Below are 26995 nucleotides of genomic sequence, written 5' to 3'. Positions count from 1 at the left end.
TATACCAGCCCGATTTTTTCGCCGGTTCTAATGTGAATCATACAGACGGTCGTTTGTTGGGTGAGTTAGATCGTCCGTCGTCTGTCTGCCCTGAATCTACCCCCAATAAATCAGATTTCATAGAACAGTTTGGATTAAACCGATGGGTCCCCGTAACTCGTTCAAGGGTTTCGAGCGAATGCAGAGAAGCTATATCGCTCTTGGGAATACAACCCTAACGATCACCGGGAACTTTTATTATAAGTTGGAAAGAAGTTTAGAAATTTATTGAAAAAAAAAATAAATATATATATATATTTCCGTCACCTGGTTTCCCTGTAGCCTATGTTGAAGCTCTGAATATCTCCGTGTCTGAGTTCCGGAATCGGCGGACTCCAGGTGACGAGAATTTCGGTGGCGGAAACCGACTGCGCATTCAAATTTATCGGCGGTCCAGCCGGTCTCTGCGGTTCCGTTCTCACAACGAGATCCGAAGAAGGCGCCGATCTTCCAGCTGGTCCCTCGGCTACCACACGAATATAATATCGAGTAGCTGGTTTTAGGTCGTCGATAAGTGCCGCGTAGGGTAATGGAGATCCGGTCAGTTCTTGTTGCTGCCATATTCCCCCTTGACAAAGAAAAGAAAGAAAAAAAGATCGTCAGTTTAAATTACTGACAAAATTTGCATTGAAACGTTGACTCAAAATATATTACTGGAAAAGAGGCAATTTTTTTTTCTCGTAAGATAGCTTCATCGATTATAAACTGTTTCGCTCGATCGGATATTATATTCGATCTACGTTGCATAAGGTGAAAGATTAATGAACGTGTTGCACCCAAACGATTAATACACGTTTTACTCACTGCAGCCCCCGTAAATCTTGCCGATCCAAATTTTTCATACACTCTAGATAATATTTTTTAAAGTTTTTCACGTTCGGGGAGAAAATAGGGGAGTGTGTGTTCGCGTGAAAGTTTTGAAAAGATTTTCGGAGCGAGCAATTAGGTTCCATGAAAGTTTATCGTTACAATAATCCGCGGTGCGCGTGGGTAATTTTCTCTTATCCGTGATACACGCACACGTAACGCGGTCGTATAGTAATACAATTTTTAATCGATTCTGGATTCTGGTGCACATCCCGAGGATATGGAAAACATTACCTAGGCACACTAGATATGTAAATGCATTTTCCCGCTTCGGTGTGTTACAGAGAATTTGGGTCATCGATGTTCCTACAGAATTTAAACCTCCGCTGTACATGGATCGGTTCGAAATCCACGGTCCATAGACAATGAAAGGGTAACGGGGAATGGAAAATCAATTTTTCATTCTTCCGCAACATCCGAAAGAAAAAAAAGAAAACAAGATAAAAATTTTACTCCGCAATGTATATGGGGCTCGAGACAGGTGTTCGTCGAGGCACCTTTCTTTGAGCCTTCCTTGAATGAATTCATGCAAAATTTAATAACAACTTCATAAAGAAAACCGCGTAAAGAGGGACTGTGTACGGCGTTTCCGATGGTGAAGTTCAAAGCAAAGTTTGTTTCCACATCGCCCCAAGTTGGCTTCAAGGCTGTTGCTCGAGTACCGTAGAATCTCATCCGAGATATACATATTTCTCACATTATTATTCAAGAGTGTGTGAAAAAGGAAAGAATACCAATAAAAATCTACCGGCTAATCTTAAACGATATAACGAGAGAAAATTCGGATTTTTCATCTTTCGACTTTTATAACCGTACCGAATGTGGTCGTTAAAATTTAAAAATGAGGAGTACAATACACACAAACGATCGACTTACCTTCTCCTTCTTTAAATTGTAAGATGTATTTCGTAACTTCCCCCGTATCTTGTGCTTTGTGTTGCCATTTTACGTTGATACTTCTGCTGGCTACCATAGCAGTCTCTAAATTATTCGGTGGTTGAGGTGGTTCTGTAAAATGAATCATAGGTGATATTAAACAGCGAACGTTCGTCCTTCTACTAATTAAATTCCCCTTTCCTCCCCTCGAATTTTAGTCAACCGATTAATATTGCTTTTTATCCTATCGTTTTTTGTTTGTTACTTGAATCCGCACGGGGTGGTGGTCAACGGTATTTTGATATCGTTGATAGAGGTGAAAGAAAATATAAAAAGTAAAAAACGGGTCAAACAAGGTTGCGTAATTAATTATACTTCACGATTAAATCTCGCGGTTGATTAATTGAACGTCAGTTTCAGCCTGCCCAACGGGTACAGGATATTTTTGCAGAGTCCTTCGTGCAATAAAAATTTTCGTTTGTTGCTGCACCCTCTTCTCCTAATGGCCGACGATCAATCAAATATTTCATTATCAATCACACATCTGATTGTGATAGACAAAAAAATAAAAACAAAGATAGGAAGAAAACATAAATAAAAAAATGATAGATGTAATGAATCACTGACCTTGAATGACCAGCTGGACCAGCTGTTGATCTTGACCGTAAAGATTGCTGGCCAGACAAAAATATGCGCCACTGTCCGATGCCTCCGCGGATGCGATTTGGAGTTGAGCTACGACCCCGTCGGGGGTAACCTCTTGCTTTACAGTGACGCTTTTTCAAAATTCGAAAGATAATTAGATGAATAAATAAATTGAGGAAGCAAAAAAAAAAAAAAGAGACAAAAAGAATGATATTAGACGGGGCTAATTTCGTCGTATGTCAGTATGTGATGGGTAAGTACCTGAGTAGATCTTTATAAAAGTAATTATATCGCGCCTCGTTCTTGTGATTCGTAAAACATGTGCGCGTCGAAATTATTACTCGCACTCAAAGTATACACGTATGTGCACAATTTGAAGAAAAGAAACTGGCTAAAGTAAGCGTGTATAATTCCCAAGCAGTGCGAGGGTACGTGAATTAACTTACTTTATTCCAGAGAACGCCCCCTTAAATTTAATTGGCAAGAAAAAACGTCGTAGTCCCTTACGAGAATTGGTATACGTGACGTAAATACGAATATAACGCATATATGCTGTATACTTATATAGTGTATATATGCTATACCTGTACATAACGTATCGCATGAAAAGTTAAAGTCGGTTGCACCTGGGCCCTTGTAAAACGACCGTTCAAATTAAGACCATTAAGACTGTACATATAAGTGTTTTATACCGCGTAGTAAAATATATATATAAGTACGTACGTACGTATATCGTTTCAATTCAGGTGAATGAAAAGGAGGAGAAAAAGAACGGGTTGAAATTGGAAGAGAATGAAAAAAGTTGGGCTTCAATTTTCACGAACATTTCGTTACGATTCTCACCGATAATTCGTCGATGGATTCAACTCGACTTTTCCACCCTTCAACCACGTTACCGTCACCGGTTTGTCTCCGTGTACTTCGCAGTGTAACGTAGCCGTGTCTCCTTTTTTTATAGTAACGAGTCTGGAAGGGGCGGCGAAATATGGCGAAGCTGTTGGAAATATGATAATTAATTAAAATCTCATCACGTCAATTTTTTCTTTCTTTTCAACTACGTTTTTGTTCGACTAAAAAGAAACATTTACCAAAAAAAGAAAAAAAGAAAAAAATAAATTATCGCGGGGTGGGAGTCGGTTTCGCGAAAAACTGGTAACAAGATCTGTGCATTCTTGAGAATTAATTGTCAGGTGATTAAGATATCACGTTTACATTTTAATTAAGTTCACGATTAACCGCGACACCTTCGGAACGTGACTTCGATTTTAGAGAAGGTTCTAGTATCGTGTTCTGAATTCCAATTGCGTTTTTATAGCTCCGTAAAATGTTATAATCGCCATTCCTGCGTCGTTCGGAAGGATTATTTTGCGGACGATGGTTCGCCTTGCAGATTTTTCAATATCAGAGATTTCATGAAAACGAATACAAACAACGATATAATGTAACTTCTTTTTCGAATGAAGAAAAAAAAAAAGAATCAAATTAACGGTAGACTGGACATCCCGTGGGACAAACTGGACCGGCACTAACGCGAGTAGGTATATCGTTTTTAATTGTCTTTCGGAAGTAATTAACTCTTCCGAACTAATTAGAAAACTGAACATCTCGAGGACCAGTAAAATATATACGCGGAATGGGTACGCGAAATTTTCCTGCTGCAGTTTATTCCGAACAAAAAAAGGACGAATATTTCTTTTTATAATTTGCGAAAAAAAAACGAAGAATGAGTAAATTTCGAGAGTAGGTAGTTTAGATTGTAGACATATTTTTCGCACATTGAGTAAAATTTCAATGAGACAAATATACTCACAGTTGACCTTCAGTTGTACAACCTTTCCGATTCCAGTACCAATTCCATTGCTAGCTTGACAAAGGTAAAAACCCTCGCGGTCCTCCTTAACGTGTTGCAGAAATAAAGTACCATTGGTTAAAATTTTCGTGTACATTCGTTCTCTCAACTCTTCGTATTCTCCGGATTTACTTCCTGATGCGGGGAAACGGTGAGGTGCAGACAGAAGAAAATGAAAAAAAAAAAAATTATTGACATGTAAATTATTTGCAAGTTAATAATTTTAATAAATAGCATTACGAGTTTCTCAAAAATCACAATCTTTAAGCGATATCATCTCGTTTCATCTCGAACATCTTTACAAAACTCTGAATCGAAAACTAGATTCTCTTTTTATTTGATTCAAGAGAAAAACCTGACGGACGTCGTCACCATTTAATGAGTTTACGATAAAACGAAAGGACTTTTTTTCTATTTTCCTTCCGTCGCGAGACCTTCTCTCGTTCCGAAATAAACGCTTTAATTTATACTTCCTTTTTTTTCTATTTCTTTTAATTTCTGAGGGAAGATTGCAATCTTACGACGACGGCTATACGTATACGACGAGATTAACGGCGAACGAAGAACGAAAAATTTAACGAGATCGTTTCCGTTTGATCTCGAACGGTTTTTTTTTTCTTTCAGTTTCTCTTTTTTGATAAAAGGATTACATATATATTTTTTTTCAGCCATAAGATCGGGCTTTTGCAATTTAACTTGGCGAGGTGAAAAATTTTCCATATTTCAACTAACCGGTCGCTTTTTTCCATACAATGGTGGGCGTCGGGACGCCTTGAGCTTGACAATGAAGAGCAACGTGTTTGTTTCTCTCAACGCTGACATCCGATGGTTCGACGATCCATCGCGGTGGAACTAAAAATCAGACATGCTTGAATTAATAAAATACAATGTGCTTGAAAATCCTAATTTTTTTTTTTTTCTGGACTTACTCAATAAAACATATGCACGTACATATACACATGTACATCATGTGTTCATATGTACGTATACATATAACGTATAATATATACGAAAGATTTTTTTTCGTTTCGTTTTCGTTTTTAATGTTTCATTTTTCTTTTCCTTTCTGGCGCGCGTGTAAAAACTCAGGAGGACGATGGAAAATCACGCCCGTATATTTAAATATATTGGAAAAATTGAATATTCGTTCGGACGCGGGTGCAGTTTTAGTAAGAATGATAATTATAAAAATGATAATTAATAATTAAAAATAATCATCATCCTAATAAGATTATATTCAAAAAGCGTGTGTGTCTCAACTATATTCTGTGATAACTATACAACATCGCTTTATTATTAATATTAATAATTCGTATGATCGAGAATAAATAAAATCGATACTTTACAATAAATATATAACATATGAATATTATATATTATTTTTTTAATATACATGTATATAATATATCGAAAAAGATGTGATGACATACGGGGCGGCTTCAACCAACTTTTACTTTACTCTTTATTTTTTGCGATATGATGATTAAATAAAATCGAATGATCGATAATAAGCGATTCATCGTAGTCAACGTACTGAATCTTTTTTTCTCAATTCTCTGCATCGAATGATATCTTATTAGTCGACGAGAAAATTATATACATTTTTTTCACTGTCATTCGTCAAATCAACTGTTTCAACGAACAAATGATCTATAAAATTCTTTCGTTAATTATAATCAAGGTGCGAGAAGTGTAATTGAACCGTTTTTTTTTTTTTTATACAGAATTTCATAGAATTTTACAATTGGCGAATCGAAAAAAATTCACTACCCTTAGTTATACACCTGATTGAGTTATACCTGTTGTAGAAATCTCGATGCCCTATACCCGTACGGTAAATACGTGTATGAAATTTGAATTTTTATCGCGATCGTTTTTTGAATCGCTGTTGTAAAGTTTTAACAAAGAATAAAATAAAAGTCATTTCAAGAACACCCTGTACATCGAATAATGATGAATAGGTCCGGGATTATCTACGTTACTGTGGTGAGAAATAACGCTGCATAAGCGAGATACTGTGTATATATATATAATAAGGTAATCATACTGTGGGGGCAAATTCAATCTTTTACAACGGCAACGATAAAAAATATAATCGCAACAATATTTTACTCGTCAATAATAATAATAATAATGATAATAATAAATCAAAGCAATAAATAATATATAACTTTCTCATATGTATATATAATATACTCTCGCAATATTCATATATCATCCACAACTTTACACACGAGTATATTGAAAAATGAAAGTTGAATTAAATTTTCTTTATTTTATTTCATTTTTTATCTCCGAGTTTTTTTTTGCTCTTTGAATTTTTTTTTTTTTTCCTTTTTTTAGGCATATACTAAAGACAATAAACTATATATATATATTTATAATATTTATATAACGTACGTACTATACTACCATGACAGCTGAGTGTAGACGAGGCATTTGGGAGGTGGTGTGCTTTTTTATTTAAAACCTATTCGAATACACATAGATATGAATCGACTGTATAATTACGATGGAAAAAATGATTAAAAAGGTTGAACTCGACATAAAAAAATATGTATACACCTGTACACGGATATCAATCAATCGTTTAATTTTTTCTGTTGATCCTGTTCGTGATTTTTGCTTTGCAAATTCAATGGATAAAACACAACACCTTTGATGCCTGGCCTATACGTTCTATATATATTACCGGGTGGTGATGGGGTAATGAATGGGGTTAATAATAATATAATAATAATAATATCAGAGATATGTATATATATGTATGGATAGAAGCAGATAAACTATGCATGCGAAGATAATGTGATTGATATTTTAATAAAGAGAAAAAGTTTTAAAAAAGTTAATTTTTTTATATACAGCATACACCCACACATTCACGCGCACACCCATCTTCACTACGTGATAGTAATTGTTGTTTTACTTTCTGTTATCTTAATAAACATATATATATATATATTATAGTTGAAAAAGTGAAAGCGAGTGAGAAAACATGCGCTAATAATCGTATCTACTGTATACGTACGACGTATAATATCATACTTACAATCGTGCACGAGTTAATAATGATGATAATAATTGAAAATAACGATAATCATAATCATAATCATAAATAACGGTAAATAAGGGAGGTGCAACTGTTACCTTTATATGATTCTGTCAAGTCAAACAAACCTCAGAGGGGTCCACGAGATACCGACGCATTCCCAGAGAGCCAAAGCAACGTAAACTGAATACACGCACACTGTGTCCAGGGATTATCTAGGTTACTGGGGATCGAACCGCGTCCGCGCTAGGAATTTTATCGACCCACCCTTTTGCAACGAAATCTTTCGTTCATTTATTTCGTCTAATTTTATATTTTTTATTTCCATTATTCTATTTTTTCCTTATCCTCCAACTCTCTATTCCGATCCTTCTTTTAAACCCTATCGTGTACCTGGATCGCTGCTTTTTTTTTCTTTTCTCCTTTCGAGCGATCCTGTTCGCGATCGTAAGATAATTATGTGAAATATGTTCGAATTAATTTAACAATTTTTTTTTTCAACGGTTTCGAGATGAATAAAAACGAACGAAGGATAATATAATTCATCGTTAGCTTACGTTACAGTAACTTTATAAGAGAACGGGCCGTAGATCTTCCGAAGATCAAAATTAATCGAGATAATAATGAAATTCTTGCCTGCAGAGAGCTGACGGGCAGACCTTATATTTCGGATATTATTATACCGGAGCGACTACGAGAAGCTTCTTTTACCCCGCGATACAGAAACTCATTAACGAGTTAATTAAGTGAAAATAAATTGTCTAATAAAACGAAAGAAAAAAGAAAAAAAAAAAAAAAAAACTCTTTACGAAATTTTGAAATATCGAACAGTTGCTAAATGCGATTATTATTTTTCTCCTCAAATTCATACTCTATGGAAAATCTATGGGTGATTTTTTCCTTTTTTTTTTTTTTTTGTTTTACTAAAAGCTCGATCGAATTTATACGTGTGAAATCTAATGTTATACGTTCTTATACGGTGTCGTGTGTAATACAGGGGATGTAAACTAATTATAAGCTGCAGTGCTCGGGCAAAAATCTAAAATTAATAAAATACTGAATTCATTTTTCGCATCACTCGAAAATTAATTTCTAACATTTTTTTTCTTTCCCCCACAAGCCTTTCCCACAAATTATTTAATCAGTATTCAGTTTTACTATAAATACGGTGCAGGGATTCTTGTTCCTTTTCGCTCAATTACTGCTATCGTTACACCTAATGTTAGTACACATTACGTAATAATATATTTATGATTATAATCGTGATTAAATAATTACGGGCGGAGCATAATGTAATTATATGGGTGAGCTAAATTCCTAGCGGGAATATTTGGTGATGGCGGATGAAGGCGAAGGATTAAAACCGAAAGCGTACTAATGATGTATGTTGATGAACGTGAAAATTTTTTCTCTCTTTATCTTTATCTCTAATTTTTTTCTCTTCTTTTCTTTAATTTTAATTTTCTCGTCTCTAAAATTTTGAAGGTGTGTCGAAAGGGGAACGGGACAAATTCTGTTCCCTACTGACGAAACTCGGGAGTTTTTATTTTTTTTATTTTTTTCTCACAAACTTCAACTTGATTTCTACCTTTTTTATACCAGTGTACCAAACAAGAAGTAAATTCGTACGGCATATCGAAATAGATTTTTACGTTGAAACAATGTGATTTTATTCGTAAAACTCCCTGCAGTTTTTTAAGCGCCAGTAGCGATTAGGAACGAGTTTTTATTACATCTATTTTTCCTCTTTCTTCTTTATAATGATTCTGATGCATATCAGATTAATAACGTTGTACGCGAGAATGAAATTTTTCATGAAATAATTATAAGTGAATTTATAATCCCATGATGTATTATGGGTATGATATTAAAATGGGAAAGTTGAGGCAGAGAAAATTTTTGCTAAAAACTCGTTCGTTATTTAGTGGAAATGTATTATACTTTTTCGTCCTGGTTCAGACGCTTTTCTTTCTATTCCTTTTTCCATCATATCCATTTGTAGAAACGAAAATAATTTTACGATGTACAGCAGGTATGATACATATGTATATCGCAAAGTGTACGGTAATTAAATTACAACTCGAGGCGAATGAAGATCAAAATTGTACAAACCTCTGTACAAGTATATTGAAGATTCTAATTTTTTCATTCGGATTCTTTACGTTTCGAAGATTGATTGAACATAAAAAAATAATCTCGCACGACACTTTCGAATTCTGTAATTACAGAAGATTTTATACGTATTCGCCTGAATTAGTTTAAGAATTTGACGATCAGTTTTTTTTTTTTTTTTGTCTCAATTTTGATTATCTTTATTTTTTAAACGATATTAATCGTACTGAATTTTGATTACAGATAAACGCAGCGTGTAAATATATGAGCAAACGTATTTTATCCATAAAACTGGCTGTTCTCCAAAACTATTACTATCATTGATATTATCACGATCTTCGTTAAGATTATCTCGAATAATAATACTTTCAGAAGAATCGAGTTCGATAGTTAGCCAGAAATTCGGCATTAAAAAATTACAAACGAAACTACGTAGAATTTCACAGTCATAAAACCAAAATCCGAGTAAATTTTTCCTCGAGGTTTATCAACTTTGCGAAAAATTCGTTTGCTCGTTAACCAGGACGAAAAATAATCCTCGTGTGACGTGAGTGTGTGTATTTTTTTCTTTCTCGTGACCTAACCGGTGGTGGTGGTGATAGTGGTGGTGCTGGTGATTAGTTACCTTTTACCTGTAGCTTGGCCGTGTACCTGACCTCGGCGGCGGGGTTCGCGGCGACGCAAGTATAGTCGCCAGAATGTTCGGCGGAAAGACTTGAAATACTTAGGAGACTGGAGTAAGGATCGAGTTGTGATACATTGGCAGCGGAAGCTAGCTTAGGCGGCAATTGGAATGGATTTTGGCCATCTTTGAGCCAGGATATAGTCAGGGGAGGATCTCCCGCCGCGACCCCGCACACCGTCCGCGTTCGCATCCCCTCGGAGAGTCCCTCTTGGAAGGTAAATGGCTCAATTATAGGGGGTACTGGAAAAGGTCAAGAAAGAGCAGAGAACCATACGTCAGAGCGAGAAAAAGATGGTATGAAAACGAAAAAAACTTTTTGGTTTTTTCCTCCTTTTTTTTTCGTCTTAGATTTTTTTCCTTTCCTTTCTTTCTCTCGTAGCCACGTAACGCTCCGATTAATTTGTTTTTTCACTCCCACTTTTTGACTCATTGACGAAAAATTTCAATTCGAATCACTACAGCATTTCGTGGATGAAAGAAAATAGAAAAGAAGAAAAAAGTCTAATTAAAATGCGTATAAATAGTAACGATAATAGTATGTATATAGTTGATGGTATATATATATAGTATATACAGTATATAGGTAGTACGTAGCATGATATGTAATATAGTAACGTAGTTATAGTGGATATACAAGAGAGGGGTGGCCCCTGCCCCCCTGCCCCCCCGTAATAAATATCAAGGTAATTGCACTTCCTCCGTCCACAAATCGTCATTCATTCGTTACGTTGAACGTAATTTCTTTCTCTCATTATTATTTGCAGGCACACACTCGCGCATAAATCAGCAAGACCCATAATTAGTTCATATCGTTAACCGCGTTGCTCGGGGGAGAGAAGTGAATCGAAATTAAATGGAAAAAAATTTGGTGAAAATTTGATTTATTTTCTTTCCTTTTCTTTTTCACGTTAGGTTTGTGCTAGTAAATAAAGTTCGCGTGAAAAAACGATATACGCATTCTCGATACGATTGTAATTGAGGAGGACTCGAAAATTTTCAACGACTATATTCAAATTTCGGCAACTATATCGATTCTTAAAAAAGGCAGCTCACGTTTCGATCGGATTTATTCTCCTCTTCAAGGCACATTATAGTGACTAAAGTGGATCGCATCGCCACGTCGACAACTTTAAATGTATGTACGCATATATTGTGTGGTATAACTTGATTCGAAAAGAGAGAAAAAAAAAAATTTGTTAAAATTTGGAATTTAATTCCAGAGGAAAAGCGTCCAATTCGAACATATCTACAGGTATAACTGTATCGTACATATTACCAAACATGTCTCAAGAAAATTTCGTCAATTCGATTTTCTTCTAATTTCCTTTCTCGTAATATACGCATTATATAGTAAAGGGATATTTTGGCAAGCATGATTTAACGAGAAATATCATCTCATATGTAGAATAGAATAAAAAAAAAAAAAAAACAAGAAAAATAATTAGAAAACCAAAATTAAATCAAATTAATACGTACGAAAGAAGTTGGCATGCAGAAAGAAAGAACAGACGAGTCAAAGAATTATTGGTAGCGTAGAAAATTACATATACATAATTATATATTCTCGTAACGGAGAATATTCTGGACGCTTTTATCTCTGGATTTATTCAAAGCCGATACGGTATATGGTTTTTCACGCGATTCCCCGGAGCACGTCGACGGTTAAAAGAAAAAAAACTAATCAATATATATATATATATATATAAATGAAAAAGAAGGATGAGTACCTAATGATAGTAATAATATATATAGACTTATTTACAAGGCATTCACACTGGGCGGGCAGGGCGTCGGGCTTAAATGAGGCCAATTAAGTGATTACCATGAACCACAAGACGCTGAGTCTGCGAAACTTCGGCAGCCAAATTCCTCGCGACACATGAGTAGTTGCCATTATGATCTGGAGATAAACTTTCAATCATCAGTATGCTACTGAACTGGTTCACATTGGTGATCGTCACTCTTTCCGATGGTCCCATAGACCTGCCATCTTTTAGCCACGATATTGACAGCGGCAGATCACCTTTCGTTACCGAACAAGTCAATGTTTTCCTCTCGCCAAGATGAAGGTCACGATCTGCGTCGAATGGGCTAATTTTTGGGGGAACTGGAATTACAACAAAATACGTGTTTTTTTTTCTTTTTTTTTTTTTCTCCTCGCCCGTAGGTTCCCTTCGGTCAAGAAACCCCCGGTGAGCCTGGAATATTTTCTCCGTCTTTATCTCCAGCGTCTCTTCGTCTGCCTTGGAATCGCCGTCGCCGCATCTCCATCGGTTTTCACTTAGAGTTTTCCCTCCCGATGACAAAGATCGGGTGCCGCTCATTTCTGAAACCTACTTCACGGTTCCCTATCGCGACAAAGTTCAAATCTTGGTAACCGTCGGTATGTGCGGTGTAGAAAAATCTCGAAAAACTAAATTCTACGAGAGTAAAATGATCGTCAATTTATTTTTACAAATACGCTTTCTAGCTGAATTTGATCGAGTCGACAGACTTGTTTTTTTTTGATTAACGATCGATAAAATTGGTGGATAACTTCGATGACAAGTCACATCATTAGGTGTCGCAACGTTTCGCGACTCACGTGATCAAATTTGATCGAAACTTGATAAATTTGATTCCTCGTTTCAGGGTTAGAATTTTTGAATGTGCCTCCGAATTACCAAAAAATTTTCCAGGCAAACACGACAAGTTTCTCCGATGATCGAATAATATTACGACCCGTACGAAATCCGGGAATAATTGGTCAACGACAAACAAAAAATTCAAGGGATGTGGGAACCGTGAATCTGTACTTGAAGGTCCTTAATTCTAAATTTTCATGTCATATAACATCGACGCCTTACCGATAACAGCGACATCGCCCGATCTTCTCGCGCTGTGCCCTTGTTTGTTGGTAGCCCAGCAAGTGTAGACTCCAGAATCGCCCTGTTTTTGCACGGTAGAAACGATGAGAGTACCGTCGGCAAGCACCTTCTGTCTCATGTCATTCGGAAGTTCTTGACCTCCCCTTTCCCATTTTATTTTCTCAATGGGATATCCGGCGACCGGACATTTCAATCGAAAACTTTCGCCAGCCACAGCCGTTACTTTCGGTATCAATCGAATGTAGGGAAGACCTGCGAGGAGATAAAAAATACCCATCTTTCGCTTCACTTGGAAAAAGAGAAACAGAAATCACACGAGAAGGATAAAAAAACTGATGAAGAGAAACAACTTCACCCGCTGCAGACTTCAGAAACGAAGATGACTGGGAGTCCGCTTTACATTATTCTTTTTTTTATCTTATGTTACAAAATATTGTAAAAAGTTGAGTCGTAATTATTCACATGCGCATCTGTATCACGCGAATCACATATGCATAAACTTCTACGTCGAGATAAGAGGGATGAAAGAGAGCGAAAAAAAAAAGAGAAAATAAGAGTAACCGGATAATTCATGTCTGAAAGAAAAATTGTTCCAAAAATTTTCCAACCATCGTTAAGGTTAAAATAAATTTGATGAGTTCCGTTACTCGTTTTCATTCAATCTTTCTTTTCTTAATTTCGAAATTCTCTTTCACTATTTTGGGGAATACGATTTTTTTTTTGATTTCGGGTTTCGCTTGAAACGAAATTTCCATTCACCACGTACCGTAAACGTTCAAACGAGCTGCGTGGGTAGTTTTACCAGCCCTGTTTTCGGCCGTGCAAGAATATTCACCCCCGTCTTCGACCATCACGTTACTGATATTCACGTGAGAAATAACATCCCCGTGTACGGTCACGTACTGACCGATAACCGTTCTGAAAACAGACAAGATGAATAATCAGCGAAGCAATTAATCGAGCGAAATCGTTATTGAAAGAAAAAGTAAAAAAATGAAAGAAGACGAAGAACAGAAAAACAATTATGTCAAACTGGCGGTGTACGGAGTTGTGAAAAAAAAAAAAAAAATTTCATAATAGTTAAAATATGTTTTAATAATAATGTAAATTCAAGGAATATTTTTAATCGAGGAATTTTTTTCCAAGTTAGAGTGGCAGCGTGACTATGCTAATGCAATTTGCGAGGTCCCTGATAGAAATACGTGTATGTACATATCATTTCTCTTATAATAGTAAAATAAAAATGGCGTGCGGCTGTCACGATCTCAACGTGACACATGACCCCGACCCTACAGCGCGATCGAGAGAAGAGCGGAGGTACGGAAGAATGAGGAATGAAAAATTAGAGAAAAAAGAAAATAGAACGATAAAAAACAAAAAAAAAAGAAAACGAAAGGGGAGAAAAATAGAATTAAAAACGGCACAGTTGGTATTATATAGGTATACGGATTGAAATTCATTTTAAAGAAAATATATTATACGTACGTACGTACAAAATACATAGCTTGTATGGATTAATGTATGGGTATATAGGTACGTACATAGAATAACGCTGATTGTCAGTTACGGCGGGTAGTTTTTCTACGAGATATAGTAGAAATATAGTAGTGTACATGTATAATCGAGTATTCTCTTTGTCTGTTTTACTCGAATTTCAATGTGTATGCATGTTACGTACGCGATAGTAGTAGTCGGAGAAAGAGAAATGGGGTTTGTGCTACATAGTAGTTTTTTGTACATATGTATAACGTGTATACAGGTATACGGGGTCATCCGCGGATGCACTCGTCGAAAAATACTTTACCTCTACTTTCTACCGGTCACGCCATTATTCATTTCATAAATATCTCTGTCATTTATGCCAATCCCCCTATCTCTCGCTCTCTCTCTTCTTTTTCTGTTAAATTCATTTTGCCATTTTTTCGTTTTTCTCTGCCTAACCGGCGATGGAAATTGAAACTGCAATCCCGCATCGAGGGCGATGGGGATGCGAATCCGGACAGTGATATGCATACTATATGTGCATTATACGTATATACCTACGTGTATACGGTCGGTATTCGAGAACACTAGGTGATATTGAAATTGTATTTTAATTATAAATTATGTTCTATTTTTCCCCTTTGCTTTTCTTCCTTTTTTTTTTTTTTCGTTTGGTATTTTCGTTGAAAAATAAAGTTGAGGTATATCTTTTTTCGATGTATAGAATGATCTTCCCATACCATCGATATTTGTAGTCAGAGTACAGAAGTTTTTTGTACACTAATTGAACAGCGGATAACCAATTAACATGTTAATGAAATCAACGGGCGAGGCTACAACCTCCTCGTCTTTTAACACAGCGCGCCGCGTGTACACGTATGTTATATTTCTCGAGTACAGGTAAAAATGTTATCGAGATCAATAACCTAGCAGAACTGAATTCCTAGCTAGATTTACTTGATGGAACCGCGTTCCTGAGATCAAAAGAAATACGGATAGCTTATGGAACCCTATCGAACGCCGTCGAAACAACAAGTTGAATTTTCAGATCAAAATCGCGAAAGATCTGAAGTATACGCCTTGAGATTTCTTCGATTTTTGAGCAAAAAATAAATCATCTTTTTAATAAGGTTTAGTATGTTTTTCTTACGTATTTTGACCTCGGGAATTCGAATCTGAAAGAAAAATTGATCTATTTTCAAAATTGACCGAGTTATCGCCAATTTTCAGCTTTTTGGGGTCAAAAATTAAAAATTGATTTTTCAGTCTATATTAATGTAATTTGAGCTCAGAAATCCGAATCTGGAAGCGAAATTGATCTATCTATAAAATTGATCGAGTTATCGCCATTTTTATGCATTTTTTTGCATAAATTTAAAGATATCTTGAAGGGAAAAAATCGTAGCTCAATTTTGACAACGGATTCGTGTTCCTGAGGTCAAAATACATAAGAAAAGTGCCATACGATCAATTTTTAAAAATAAAAATTTTTGGTCAAAATTTGAGATTTTTCCAAGGGGTACCCCTTACGATTTTTTCAAATTTTGACCAAAAATTTTTATTTTTTTAAATTGATCGTATGGCACTTTTCTTATGTATTTTGACCTCAGGAACACGAATCCGTTGTCGAAATTGAGCTACGATTTTTTCCCTTCGAGATATCCTCAAATTTATGCTAAAAAATGGCGATAATTCGATCAATTTTATAGACTGGTCAATTTTTCTTCCAGATTTGGATTCCTGAGCTCAAATAACATCGAGATAGACTAAAAAATCAATTTTTCATTTTTGACCCCAAGAAGCTGAAAATCGGCGATAACTCGGTCAATTTTGGAGATGGATCAATTTTTCTTCCAGATTCGAATTCCCGAGGTCAAAATACGTTAAGAAAGTGTCATACGATCAATTTTTTAAATACTTTATTTTTTACCCCAAAACCGAAACATCCAAGCGGTATCGCTTTGGATTTCTTCGATATTCGGGGCAAAAATGAAGTTTGTACTACGCTTTTCTAATGTATCTACGCTACGAATCAGACCCATCGAGGTATCTCAATTTTTCTGCTAGTGAAATAAAGATGTGATCGTATTGACCGCGAGGGAATGAGATCTAAAGACTGGAAAATTCAGAATTCTGATATTTTCCAATATAGGCATATGTATTTCATTACTTTTTGTGTCTCCTATTTCTCCGCAACGTGGACACATATGGCGTGTGTGACACGAACGTTAATTACAAACGTGAGATATGTGCTTATTAATTATCCTGATCACGACGCGAAAGCAGTGCAGTTTTTTTTCCCTACTTTGCTTTCAAATTTTTGATTTTTTTTTTTTCACTTTTTTCGCGCCCTTAAATTCTCTTTGACGTGAAGTGGGGACTTCAAAAACCTATGTGAGTGAAGGTGTACGTAGTATCTACGCCACAGCGTAGGTAAAATCGGGAATATCCAACGCGACGTCCTGCAGGAGGCGAGTTTATGTCGTCGTATATCCTCATTAGAATGTACGTGTATAGAGTTACGTATAATTTCCGTATAAACTCGAAACTAAATATCGATTCTCTCGCTTTATACGTATAATATTCACACACACACACCCCTAGCGTTATAAGAAGTAATAATAGTCAGAGCGCACCGTTTTAATGAACTTTCTTTTTTCATCCCGTCTCATCTTTTTTTCGCATGCTAATTTCCATGGGGTGGATAGAAATCACGATGTATTCGAATTTCAACCGCTATCTACCGGTTCTCGCGTATGTCTATCGCCTATTGGCACCATTGACACTATTTTCTATCGTCTTAGAAAATTTCATCCTTTTCTCTTCTTTTGTCCGAATAATTTTCTTACTTCCACACTTTTTTTTCTATCTCCTTTTTTTTCTCATCCAGGGAGTGAATCCTATTCATAGCATAAAAGATTCGTTTGTTTCTCCTCACTTCTCTTTTTTCCTTCCTATGGTTCGCGATGTATACTATAACAGATTTATATTGTTCGCGAAAAACTCTATCTATCACGGCTCGTCGAAAATGTCGCCTTTTCCGAACTACGCTGAATTAATCAACCTTTTCAAAGCAGAAAACAAAGATAGAAGCTATACAGGCGTGTAACATCCTGATTCCAATAGTTCGAAGATTCCGCCCACATATATATTTTCTCGGATAATTTATAACCGAGCAGTTTATTCCATTTTCTCTCTCCTCTTTTCTTCTTTATATTTTTCCCTTTCAATATTTTTACTGCAAGGGTGGGAAAAAAAAAAAATTTCGCCCATTTCAACAGGAATTATAGTCCGTTATATGAGTGAAATTTGAATGCCCGTTGCCGCATCTATACACCTAGATGCGTGGTTAACGCCGAAAAACTTTTTCATCCGTCGAACAGTAGAAAAAAAAACAAAATAAAATAAGTTAAATTATCTTTTTTACAAACGGTAATCAAATGAAAAAAAAAAAATACACTATGTACATATAATGTCCAAAGCGTAGAATTTATTTTTCGACACTTGCTGTTTCACGTACATGACCCTGTCATCAGAGACTAGTAGGAATTCGTAATTGAACCGCTATTGGTTTTAACCGTGTTTTTTTATTTTTTTTTTTATTTTTCATTTTCTCTTCTCTCATATAACGCGTTTCGTGTGACATCCAGTAGGGTGGAATATAAAATTCCTTCGCCCTGCCGGCCCTCGACGAATATGCTACAGAAAAAAAGATGGTCTCGATGTATATATTTTTTTTTCACAGATTGGAAAAAAAAAAAAAATGTTCTCTCGCAGATTTCACAAACTGTACGCGAAAGAGATACGTTGTCTTTGCGCAAAGGTACGGAAGCTTCTGCTCTCGATGGATATAAGAAAAAAAAAAGGAGAAATTATTATAATAAATAGAAAAAAAAATAAAAAATAATAATACCAAGTAAAATAAAGTAAAAAGTAGCGGACGGAGTTTTGCGGTATAAACGAACGGGGTTTGGCGCTGCCGCAGCGGCAGGAAAGAGTTAAAAGAACGACTACGAGCGAATGATGCAGAGTAAACACAAAAGCATCGCGAACTAAACTTGGCTTGCCGGAGATAGCAAAGTAAAAAGAGACGGTAAAAGAGAAAGAGAAAATTCAATGGCAACGTTACACACGTACACGCGACTCTCTACGTACGAGCACATCCACTATCTACGCGAAATTCAACGGTTCATTTCCGAATTTTCTCGCGCAATGTGCACCCGATGCTGCAGTCATGAACTTCAACTTCGTATATATATATATATATACAGTGCGGTTATATCGCATGCATATAGGTATGCACCTACCGATGTACAGAGCCACGTAGAATAAACGGACGCAAAATTATTCTCAAAAGCACTGCGCCAAGCAGATGCTCGTTTGGGTACATTATTTTATTGTACAATTCAGTTCAGTTCAGTTCAGTTACCGCGTCTTTTTTTTTTTTTTTCCCCCCTCTATCCGGATAACTTTTAGAAATTTACTCCACATACCGGTAAGTCAAAGAGATAATGGAATTCTATTTTTTTTATGAATTTTTTGAACGGTTGTAAAAATTTTGAAATTCTTTCCCTTATGGAAGGTTCGTTACGGGATAACCAGTTTTTAGAGAGAGGGTAGCGGATCGCGTCGATCTTACTGTTGGTGCGAACGAAAACTGTTCGGTGATATTTACCTAGTAACGTTGTTATTACACGATTGTACGTCTCGCTCTCACTATAACTTTCGCAAATGTTGTACAAACTGAACTAACAATAAATTAAACTAGATCGAACTGAATCCGAACTAAATTAACCAAACTGAACTGCAGTTTCACGTAGTACGGTAACTTCGTTCGTTTTATACGTAAAACCCTTCATACCGTGCGAATAAAACTCTCTGTACTATACTCTGCACGCAGATAAATTTCCAATCGTATTTCACGAAATTTTTTCTATTGAACAGTCATCGAATCGAATAAATTAGAGAAAAAAAAAAGAAACGTATTTACAAATGTGTAGAGTTTCATTCAACGAGTCGGACATTTTTTCTTTTAAACCTGCATCATATTTGAACGGTAATTGTGTTGCTTCTAATGAAAAACATAATAAATCATTTTCTTTCTTTTACTTCTCCTGTTCAAAACTAATGAATAAATACAGACAGTATTTAGTTCTTACCTGTCGCTTGTCGGTAACGGAAATCCGTCTAAAGCCCACGATACTTGAGGAGTTGGATTCCCGACGGCGGCACATTTCAGGGAAACCGCGGGTCCCGGTTGCAGAGTTTGTTCGATGAACAAATAGCTGAGAACGGGTGGTGCGTCTGTAATAAAACGAAAAATCGAAAATGAAAACAATTAGCGTCCACTGATTCAATGGGGGGGAGGACGAAAAAAAAAAAAAACCCAGAACAAAAATACGAAACGCATCCTGCGATTATTAATTAACGTCCAACTCCGAGAGTGAGTGTCTAAAATTTTACTCTTCGGTCGTGAAAACTTCCCTTTTTTTCTTTCGTTTTTTTTCCTTATTTTATTTTGCCAGAATGGGGAAAGACAGTCACACCCGGAGAGAGAGAGAGAGAGAGAGCGGAAAAGTATACACGGTATAAGGTATCCGTCGAGGTGACAACCCCATTCCGAGTGTCTGCTGGAAGGAATGTACGTTGGAACAAAAGATGTCTGCTCACATTTCATATTTCTGCTAAAAGAAATGGAAAAAATCATGGAATGGAAAATTCTTTGTGCATCACGACGAGACGCGAAAAATTATTATAAAAATATAGGTACGCGTGCGCGCGATGTACTCGTATCGTGTACCCGACCAGACGAACGGAATATCGAAAAATTTTCTCCAGTTTCGAAAACGTAAAAATTCTCTTTCAGAAGTTTTGTAAATTTTTCGGAACCGATTTACGCGTGACAAAATTTTGACATTCTTCCTCGGCGATGGGTATTCGTTGTATGTTTCTGCGCGGACGTTTATTCGCACCCTTGTCAGGAAAAAGAAGGAGTGAAAGAGGGAGAGAGAGAGAGAGAGAGAATATAGGAACTCGGTGCCCGTAGGGTTGAGAACAAACCAGCGAACGGTTGATTGATTTGTTCGGAAGAGGTGAATGTAACTTTTGTGAAAATCTCATGGAGGGTTGTTACCTGAATGCGTGCGCGTACAACCGCGTGGGTGTGTGTACCTATAGAGGGTTTGGCGTACACGGTAAAGAGTAATTTGTATTTAAACTCTGGCAATCGGCGAAATAATGGAGGCTTCGTTGGTTTCTGGCTTTTCCGAAATCGGGTAGTGGGGTTGAATTATAAAGAGAAAAAGGCAAAGACGGCGGATCAAGGGAAAAGGGTTCGGATCGCGTTGTTTTTCCACCGTTCACCGAATTGCAGGAATTGATCATTGATCGACGAACCTGTCCGTCCATCTCCCTACATTATTTGAACAGTGTTCCCGCGGAAATTCTGATGCGGCAACTCCAACGGGTATCAGGGACAATGGATTCGGTGAAACGTGAACAGCTGCTAGAATTCCTTTCGACAGCCGGATGACGGTACGTTATTTCGAAGAAGAGGAAGAGAAAAGGAAAAATTAAAAATGTTGAAAGGTACCGAGGAAAAACTTATCCGACGCCCACGTACGCGAGCTTGCGAAAATATCGAACGGACTCGTTGTCAGCCCTATCTGGATGAAAAAATTACGACTACGACTACGACGACGAGGACGATAATGTGAATTAATTGAAACACATCATTACATTGGATTCCGACGAGGCGTGGTTAATTAAAAGTTGAGTATCCATTATCACACTACCTAAAGTTGATGATATTTCTGCCCTTGTTTAGCTTCTGAAAAATGCGACGCGATGAAATTCCGTTAAACTCGACACCGGCGAGCTTTCGATGAGCTTTCTACTCCGACACTCGAGACATTCTAGGTCAAAGATATCTCTCGTCGTTGAGAATTGTTGCCAAGCGTGTATATCATCGAACCCCGAAAGGTGCGCGTTTCGTCAAATCATCGCTCGCAAATCCAACAGATTTTATTCCTCGAATTAGACGAAAAGCGAATTTTTGGACACCTGGAACGATCGACTCCACAATTTCGTTACCCTTCTGAACAATCCTCGCAACCGAGTAGAAAAGTGTTATCGCGAGAAACGCGTTGAAAAATTTTACGAGATGATGTAGAATTTTGTTTTTTTTTTTCTCTTTTTTTTTCTACGTGTCTTTCCGAGGGGAGACTTTAGCCGGTGATTTCTCGTCTCTTGGTTGAACGGAGTGGAGCACCCGTTGCGACCCGATCTACTTCCCCTAGAACATCCATCCCGTTTCGCTCTGCGAAATTCCCTTTGACATGAATTCCGTGCATTACTGACGCTGACGAGCGCGACGCTAACTTCATTGTTGTTCAAAGGCCTTCCCCCGGTAGATGGGGAAATACACCGAGCTTCACATATACATACATGTATTATACATAAGGCATGTATGCGCGTAGAGTGGGTATCTCCAGAGCGTGGAAACTGCCATGGAAAAAGACAAGACGACGAGGACACGTCGAGGTACAACGAATTCCACCAACTGTTCGAGATTCGGATAACCCGCGAATTGGCCATGAAACCTCGCGCCAATAGACCAAGAAAAAAAAAAAAAAAACCAAAGGAAAGGAAAGGAAAGTGGAGTTGCATTTTCACTGTGGATGAAAAAGAAAAAAAAAAAAAAAACAAGAAACCAAATAAATGAAATTGCTTCTGGTTTCCAAGCCTCGATATTATTTTTGAACAAAATTTTCAGAGTCTGAGCGATAAAAAGTTTGGGACACAGAAGTTCGACGATTACGGAGTTTTAATGACCACCGGGGTCGTTGTGGATATAATACCGAACCCCGGAGGAACTTTTTCCTTCGCCAGATCTCGTTACCTCGAAATAGGAAGGTGGTGTATAAAAGGAAAAGTCATACGTATTCATACGTCCGTTACAGAAGGACGTAGAATATTTTTCATATAATTTTTTAACCCTGGCAAACCGAATAATTTCGTCTGCTCGGTATCTCGATACGGCTAACGACGCGCTGAAATAATATTCCCCGGTTTCGCGTGCTCCGTGTCTTTCGACGAGCTAAACAGAAAATCAGACTCACCTCCCAACTGCAGTTCGGCCGATGCCTGGGCAGTGTCACCTTCGGATCTTCTCACGACACATTGGTACATTCCTCTGTCCTCGCGTCCAATTCCGTTCAGTTGAAGAAGTTCCGACTGTCTACCGGTGCCGGGAAGTTGTCTGCCGTCTTTGTACCACGTTACGAAATGCTGACCACTTTGAGGGTGCGTACTGACTACGCAACGAAATTCCGCATTCCCTCCCAAATGAACGCTCAGCAACGGCGGCGTAACTTCGACGTGAAGGGGAGCGGTCACGGTTAATCTGCGCGGAAAATCGAAAGATCGTTGAAACGGGGATTGAAACGAAACGGATGACTAATCGATCGAAATATTTAAGTTTTTTTTTTTTATTTTCTTCGAGAATGCCAAACGATTTTTAGGTGGATTACCTTAATTCGGCGCTGGCTTCGCCCTCAGGATTTGCCGCTGAACATCTGTAGACACCGCTGTCCTCAGCGGTGACCGCTTCGATGGCCAGTACGGGTCCCAAAAGCCTCGTTCGTGGTCCGGGAAGAACAAGCATCGGCTCTCCTCCGGTTTGCGAGAACCATCTTCATGAATAATATATATATATATATATATATATATATAAAACAGTGGGATGTTACATTGGTACGCAACTGTTTGCGCGAAAACTTGCCAAAGCTAAGAGTAGATTCACGTATACCCCCCCCCTCATCTTTCGAAGATCTGCAGAGAGATCCATCCAACTTGTAACCGGAAAATGCAAGAAAACCGGAAGGAAGAAAAAGAAAAAAAAAAAAAGAGAAGAAAATAGGGAGATAGAAAAGTGATTCTACAATTTGCTTTTCACATAGCTTTTACACGGGAGTTTACTTTCCACCGGTAACACGACGACCGTAGTATCTGTTAAAAACTTTTGCTACGTTTTGGATAAGATAACGCTAAGGTAAAAGAGAGGGAAAGAGAGAGAGAGAGAGAGAGAGAGATGGTAAAACTTGCAGCTAAAGTGGTGAAGTAGGTAACGTACACAGGTATACAGGAAATATATTTATAGGTATGTACATATGTGTGTAAAAAGGTAAGAAGATAGTCCGCGGAAGTTTTACTCTCGGCTCTGAGACTAGACATTCGGAATGTAGACTGTTGGGTGGATGGAAAAGTTGACAGAAACTGCAGTCAAACTTAGTGCCGATTGAGCAACAACTTTAACTCGGTAGGTATACACGTCATTTTTCAAGTAGTCTCATCCCCTCGAGTTTCTTTCACTTCGTTATATACGGAGCAAATTTTCTGCAGAACCTAATAAACCCGATCGTAAGATTCAACTTCGTTCTTGAAATTTCACATCACTTTTGCACCGTGCAACGTTGAAAAGAAAGACTGGCCAATTTTCAACAATAAAAATCATCTCCGGATGACTGGACAAATTATTTGACCATGAGGTGGTAGGTATGAAGAGAAAGAAGAACTTTCGGGATTTTTACTTCTGAATCTGCTCTTGTAAAAATCAATTCAGAGAGAGAGAGAGGGAAATATGAAAAGAGTAATTTTCTTGCACGCGAGAAATGAAAAAAATTCCGTACATCGTAGTTAAATTTCTAATTAGAGCAATTGACGCGGAGAAGAAGGATGAGGACGAGACGGATGAGACGGAGGAGGAGGAGGAGGAGGAGGAGGAGGAGGAGGACATCGATCGGCACTTGGCTGCCAATTGAGACCGCGTGAAGGACTCTCGGTCATCGCGTTGGTCGGCAGGGCGAAACAATATTCGCGAATTAGAAGCCTCGCGGTCAATCACCCTCGATCAATTGGGTTCGGTCGAAATTAAGGGGGATCCAGGCTATGCCTCGGTTTTATCGTTGTTAAAAATCGTCGAAAATTCATTATCAAAGCTCATAACATCAAAAATTTTCATCCCGAGAACGCTCGCGAAAATCTAAATTATAAGTGTTAGCCCTGACTAGATGATATACTGGCCACTGCAGTCGTACACGTAGCGGCGCGAGCTGATATATATTTTGGAATTCAGTGGCAGTTGCGAAAAAGAAGTAAAAAAAAAAAAAAAAAAAAAAGGCGCCATGCTCCATACCTTCCTACGTTCGTTTCACATTTGCATATACGTCGACATGCCCTCTGAATTTACGTTTTCTAGTATCCACCCCTAGAGACTAGACGCCATGTAGAAATATATATATTGTTGGAGAACGGTATTATTTTGGACACGTAAAACATTACTGCATGCTTTTTTCTTTCTTTCATTTTTTTCTCTTCTCTTGTTTTCTTATTTTTCACTAACAATTTCTGTCACAAAACAAGAGTGCTCTACGTATACGTCATTATCTCGTAACTCTGATATTTCACGTAATTTTCGGACGACCGGGAATTATTATTTTTTTCTTTTTTCTGCAACGGAGCTTTTGTAAACGTATACATTCGGCGGAGGGAAATAATGATCTTCTTTCGCAGAAGAAATCGAACGATTCGATGAGGCGTGAAACAAGGTGGGTGCGGCGTGGTTGGGAAATGGCAAGAGAAAAGAAAAGAAAGACAAAAAAAAAAAAAAGGAACACTTTTGAACAAAATCGAAATTATGAAACAAAATTTACGCAACCCCCGGAATATCGGTGTACAGGGTAAGACAGCGCGTAAAATTCCGGAAAATTCTTCGAGGAAAACTTGACGGTTACGTAGGAGACGTCGAATCTATGTAATAATGGGGATCGGTTCGCAGATTTATTGTATATCGGGTTATACAACGTAAAGTATAAGAGAGAAGACGGGGCTTGCCGAAGGCGACATTAATTAATTATCGTCATTTCTGTCCATGGCAAAAACCTTCGAGCGTAAATAGGCAACGCTATAGGAAATACAGCGGTGAAGGATGAAGTGAAGTGAGGTGAAGTGAAGTGAAGTGAAGTGAGGCAAAGTTAAGTGAAGTGAAATTCCGGTTTTCTTCTCTCTTTCCGGAGTACAACCTCAAATTCGTTCGAGACGTGGGCTCTATGTACACTCCTCCCCATATCCTTCGCGAACAAAACCCGCGCCATATCCTCAAGGAAACGAAACACGAACAAGTCTGGCTTGTCTGATGCAAACAACTTCCATATACATATAATATAATATAATACATAATCTAATATGTACAGTAATCTGACGTAGGTCTCGTTTCCTGCCCCCGGGGCTCCGTTCAAAATCAAACTATACAATATCCATATCGTCTACCTTGGTATGCATCGCGTTCCGTTTCGTAAGGATCATTACATAATTTCTCGATCATTTTTTCGCTAGCGCTCTTTCGATCGGACATTTTATACTCGCCTGTATTCCGGAGAAGGACATGCCTGTGCGACGCAGACTAGAGAAGCCGATTCGTCTTGAGCGACGTGAACGCTCCCTGAGTGTTCCAAAATTATCGGAGGAACGGCGCTTCTGTGATCTGTGAACAAAAAAAAATAGACAGAAAATGTAATAATTATATCTTATTTGATTTCAGTTTTTTTTTTTTTTCAAATTCGAATTTCACTTCGGTGTTCGAAAGAATTTATCAGACATTGCAAGGATATATTTGTACTGGATGTGAGGAGTATATTGGAGAGAGAGAGCGAGAAACTCGTGTCCTTCAATATTAGATCAAGTGAGAATTTTAGGTTTTCCGGTTCTTGGCGTCGACGTCGCGACGTCCTTCGCGGAAAACGCGGGGTCGGTTTTATAGCTTTTCGATAGAGTACAAGAAATAGAGCTACATAGGTGAAAGGAGAAAATAAATAAAAAAAAAAAGAGATATACGAAAGGCGATTGAATAGTTTAGTGAGGGAATAATTTATGGGGGAAAACCGAGGGGAAAAATTGTGTACAGATGGAGGAAATAGCACGTCAACTTAAAGTGTCGCCACTCCCTTATTTGCCAAAGAAGAGGTCGGTGAAAATGAAGGAAGAAAAAAAAAAAATAAGAGACGGGAATAAAATATAAAAGTCCTAAGCGCATTTACTACTCTGGATTATTTTGAGAAACTTTTTCTCTTCCGTATTCGTAGCATAATGAGATCGACTGATTCTCTTGATTTAAGAAACCAAAGATAAATAATTAAAAAACCTTTTTTCAGACCAGATGAGAGACAAGTAAACGATGAATTGTTGTCATTATCCCGAATCGAACAACCTATGCGATTAAATTTTTAGAATAAAAATTTCCTTTTTTGTGCGTCCAAATGGTCTGTGGTATTCTCATAAAATAAAAATTATACGTAAGTTATTCTCATAATTTATGGATAAATGTATAATTTGGCTGACGTTTTTAGGACCCCCAGTAGGCGTAACAAATATATAATATGATACAATTAATTAATACGAACTCCGTTTAATCTTTGTAACAAAGAGAAATTATATCGAAATTATCCCAGCGTGCACGGGTATGCGTG

The 26995-nt window shown here is 37.4% G+C and overlaps 1 protein-coding gene across 14 annotated transcripts in view; it reads right to left on the bottom strand.

Moving 5' to 3' along the window:
• LOC105684990 (Down syndrome cell adhesion molecule-like protein Dscam2) overlaps window positions 1-26995 on the bottom strand; it is a 92556-nt gene that overhangs the window by 10610 nt on the left and 54951 nt on the right. For 10 of the 14 annotated variants that reach the window (XR_007279893.1, XR_007279894.1, XR_007279895.1 and 7 more), the window contains exons 5-17: window positions 25896-26013; window positions 23003-23164; window positions 22592-22875; window positions 19631-19775; window positions 13756-13907; window positions 12969-13241; window positions 10063-10362; window positions 5009-5128; window positions 4238-4411; window positions 3271-3421; window positions 2410-2558; window positions 1783-1914; window positions 307-607 (exon numbers count right to left, since the gene is read on the bottom strand). Coding sequence is in view for 10 of the 14 variants with exons in the window: in XM_048659723.1 (XP_048515680.1) it covers window positions 307-607; window positions 1783-1914; window positions 2410-2558; window positions 3271-3421; window positions 4238-4411; window positions 5009-5128; window positions 10063-10362; window positions 12969-13241; window positions 13756-13907; window positions 19631-19775; window positions 22592-22875; window positions 23003-23164; window positions 25896-26013 (2461 nt within the window). In the remaining 4 variants the exon portion in view is untranslated. Of the gene's footprint in view, window positions 1-306; window positions 608-1782; window positions 1915-2409; window positions 2559-3270; window positions 3422-4237; window positions 4412-5008; window positions 5129-10062; window positions 10363-11944; window positions 12230-12968; window positions 13242-13755; window positions 13908-19630; window positions 19776-22591; window positions 22876-23002; window positions 23165-25895; window positions 26014-26995 lie in introns of all 14 variants that reach the window. The other 4 variants (XM_048659730.1, XM_048659722.1, XM_048659728.1 and 1 more) reach the window with 2 other exon arrangements.

This window comes from Athalia rosae, chromosome 8 (assembly GCF_917208135.1).
Source record: "Athalia rosae chromosome 8, iyAthRosa1.1, whole genome shotgun sequence".
NCBI classification, from domain to species: domain Eukaryota; kingdom Metazoa; phylum Arthropoda; class Insecta; order Hymenoptera; family Athaliidae; genus Athalia; species Athalia rosae.
The sequence above is the reverse complement of the archived record's forward strand: the minus strand, read 5'-3'. Positions and strand labels throughout refer to the sequence as shown.